Source organism: Musa acuminata, chromosome BXJ1-8 (genome assembly GCF_036884655.1).
Source record: "Musa acuminata AAA Group cultivar baxijiao chromosome BXJ1-8, Cavendish_Baxijiao_AAA, whole genome shotgun sequence".
Taxonomy (NCBI): Eukaryota; Viridiplantae; Streptophyta; class Magnoliopsida; order Zingiberales; family Musaceae; genus Musa; species Musa acuminata.
The window spans coordinates 6,983,919-6,986,480 of NC_088334.1; the positions used below are offsets into that span (position 1 = coordinate 6,983,919).

The following is a 2,562-nucleotide window of genomic DNA, read 5'->3' on the forward strand; positions in this document are numbered from 1 at the left end:
TGATGCTTCTCTTAATTTCTTATTTTATTTAATGATATGGTTGGCGTAGAAATGTTTGGATTTTTCTGACTACATATTTAGACTAATAAATATTCAGATAAGGAATGGAAACTAGTAGTCCACAATATATATATATATATATATATATATATATATATATATATATAATGTATATTATATTATATATATATTAATGAAGTAACCAGAAGAATTACCTAATTTGTAATTCCACGTGGCACTGGATAATTGACCTTATTTATATCTTCTTCTGGAAAAAACAAGTAAACTTATCCGGAAGCTACCCGCCTTGTGGTTGGAGGCAGTGACTGGGACCACTGATGGATCCCACACGGTCCCGCCACTGCCCTCAATCGCATTAAGGGAACCGTGAGAACGCCGAACTGTCTCTGTCTCTCTCTCTCTGTCTTCCGGTTCCTAATCTGTGGATATGCGCTTCCGAAACCCCACAGTTTTGGGTGTAGACGCACATCAAAATGTTTCGAGTCGTCTGCGTGTATAACGCCGGTTTCTCTCGACGGCGTGTGGTTCAAGGTGGCTTGATGACCGAGTTGTTCGTGGTTCGGAAGAAGCAGCAGAAGGCAGCGGGAGTTGATGGGGCGGAAGACCACATGGGTTGTTCCCCCAACCATAAGTCTCAGTTTCTCCGGCACCCTCGCTCCCCCTCTCACCAGGTTCCTCCCTATCGCCACCACTTCCTCCATCCCTGAATCCCAACCCCAATTCATCGCGTCCCGTCCCCCTCCCCCTCCCCCTCCCCATCCCCATCCCCAGAAATCGCATCCCAAGAGCGCCTTCCTCCACTTGGTTGATTCCCTCGCGAGATCCCTCCGCTCGATTCTACCATCCCGGCCCCCCGCCACCGCTGCCTCGCCCGCGACCCCAACACGGCGGCCGATCTCGCCGCCTCGGCCGCGATCGGACGCCGGGTGCGCCCTCCCGCTCTTTCGGCCCTATGTCGCCAAGGTCCCGTGGCACGGAGGCGTCCGCGCGTTCCTCTCGCAGCTGTTCCCGCGGTACGGACACTACTGTGGCCCCAATTGGTCGAGCGGGAAGGACGGTGGCTCGATGCTGTGGGATCGGCGTCCTGTGGATTGGCTTGATTTCTGCTGCTACTGCCATGATATTGGATATGACACACACGATCAGGCCAAGCTGCTGAAGGCGGACCTTGCCTTCCTCGACTGTCTGGAGAAGACGAGAATGACAACGGAACGCGGTGGTGTTTCGGCTGCAGTTCTGTACAGAGCTATGTGCACCACGGGTACGAGCACTAACTTAATCACTTTTGTCCTCTCAGTTATCACTATGTGGCATGCATATGTAGATTTGAGTCAAAGCTTGGATCAATCAGATCACCAAAAACTATTCAGATATGGTACCTATTTTGACGATGATAGTATTACAAACATGTTAACATAATTATCTTTCTATAGTCAATTGCCGGTGAAATTTAATGGAACTAATGGTGCTATATGATTTGTTTTGCTTGGTTGCAGGGCTGAGGAACATAATAATACCTTATAGGATGCACCTAGTTAAGTTACAATCTGGGCCATCAATTATGGAGGTGTTCAACAACTTGATCAGCAAGGTAACCTATTCGAGCAATATTGAGGCAGAAAAAAGAAAGGATATGCTATGATGCTAAAAAGGACTTTTTACCACTGACCTGGTGTGTTCCTGAAAATTATTCTTTCCATTCTCTATCGATGAAGTTGTATTGACATGCAACATTCTTATGTATATGGTGAACTGAACTGGAATGTTGATCACACATTATTATTTCAAATATAACTGTTCTGTCAGTGCTATCGTGAAGAGAAGTCATGATAAGTCAGTCGTTTAAGTAAAGGCAGACTAAAGTGAAGTGTGACTACCATGTGCATAGTATCATGCCCCTAGTCCTCATGTGAACATTTGTGAAAAACAGTGTGTACCATATGTTTCTACCTTCTAAAAAAATCTTGAAATTTCAAGTAGAGATATCATTGTTCATTGTAGTTTCACTTCTTGTTGAACTCCATCACATGCAGGTTAAAGAGAACTCTTTGTATTTCATAAAGTTTGTTTATCCTTATTGTTCATCGACATATTTTGGGGGTCAGACATGATTTCTGTTATTTCCTTAGCATTATTCTTCTCTACATATCAGAGATTTTGGGATTTAAAGAGTTGGACAATATAGACCTGGGTATTAGCTTAATACACTGCAAGTGCGACCTTTTGATTTACCTGTAAGCTGAAATACTAGTATTGGAAATGTATTTTTGGTTTATGTATAATGTGAAATGCCAATTTTGTTTTACCTATAAGGACATTCAATTTGTATTAAATCTTGTTTTGTTTCTTTCTTCTGTCATCGATAGGACATGGTCTTTCAGTACTTCATCGCCTAACATATTTGGGAAGGTTACTGGAGTCTTATTGCACAGCTTAATAATTTGTAATGTCGTAAGTCTTTTAAGAGAATATGTTTCCGACCACAGCTTAATATTTGGGAAGGTTACTGAAGTCTTACTGTACAGCTTAATAATTTGTAGT

General features: G+C 43.1%; 1 protein-coding gene across 1 annotated transcript; it reads left to right on the top strand.

Moving 5' to 3' along the window:
* The first annotated feature begins 420 nt into the window (after window positions 1-420).
* LOC103993416 (uncharacterized) lies at window positions 421-2,002 on the top strand. Its single transcript, XM_009413479.3, has 2 exons — window positions 421-1,282; window positions 1,518-2,002. The coding sequence occupies exons 1-2, from the start codon at window positions 613-615 to the stop codon at window positions 1,661-1,663; spliced, it is 816 nt and encodes a 271-aa protein (XP_009411754.2). The 5' UTR covers window positions 421-612; the 3' UTR covers window positions 1,664-2,002.
* The last annotated feature ends 560 nt before the right edge of the window (window positions 2,003-2,562 follow it).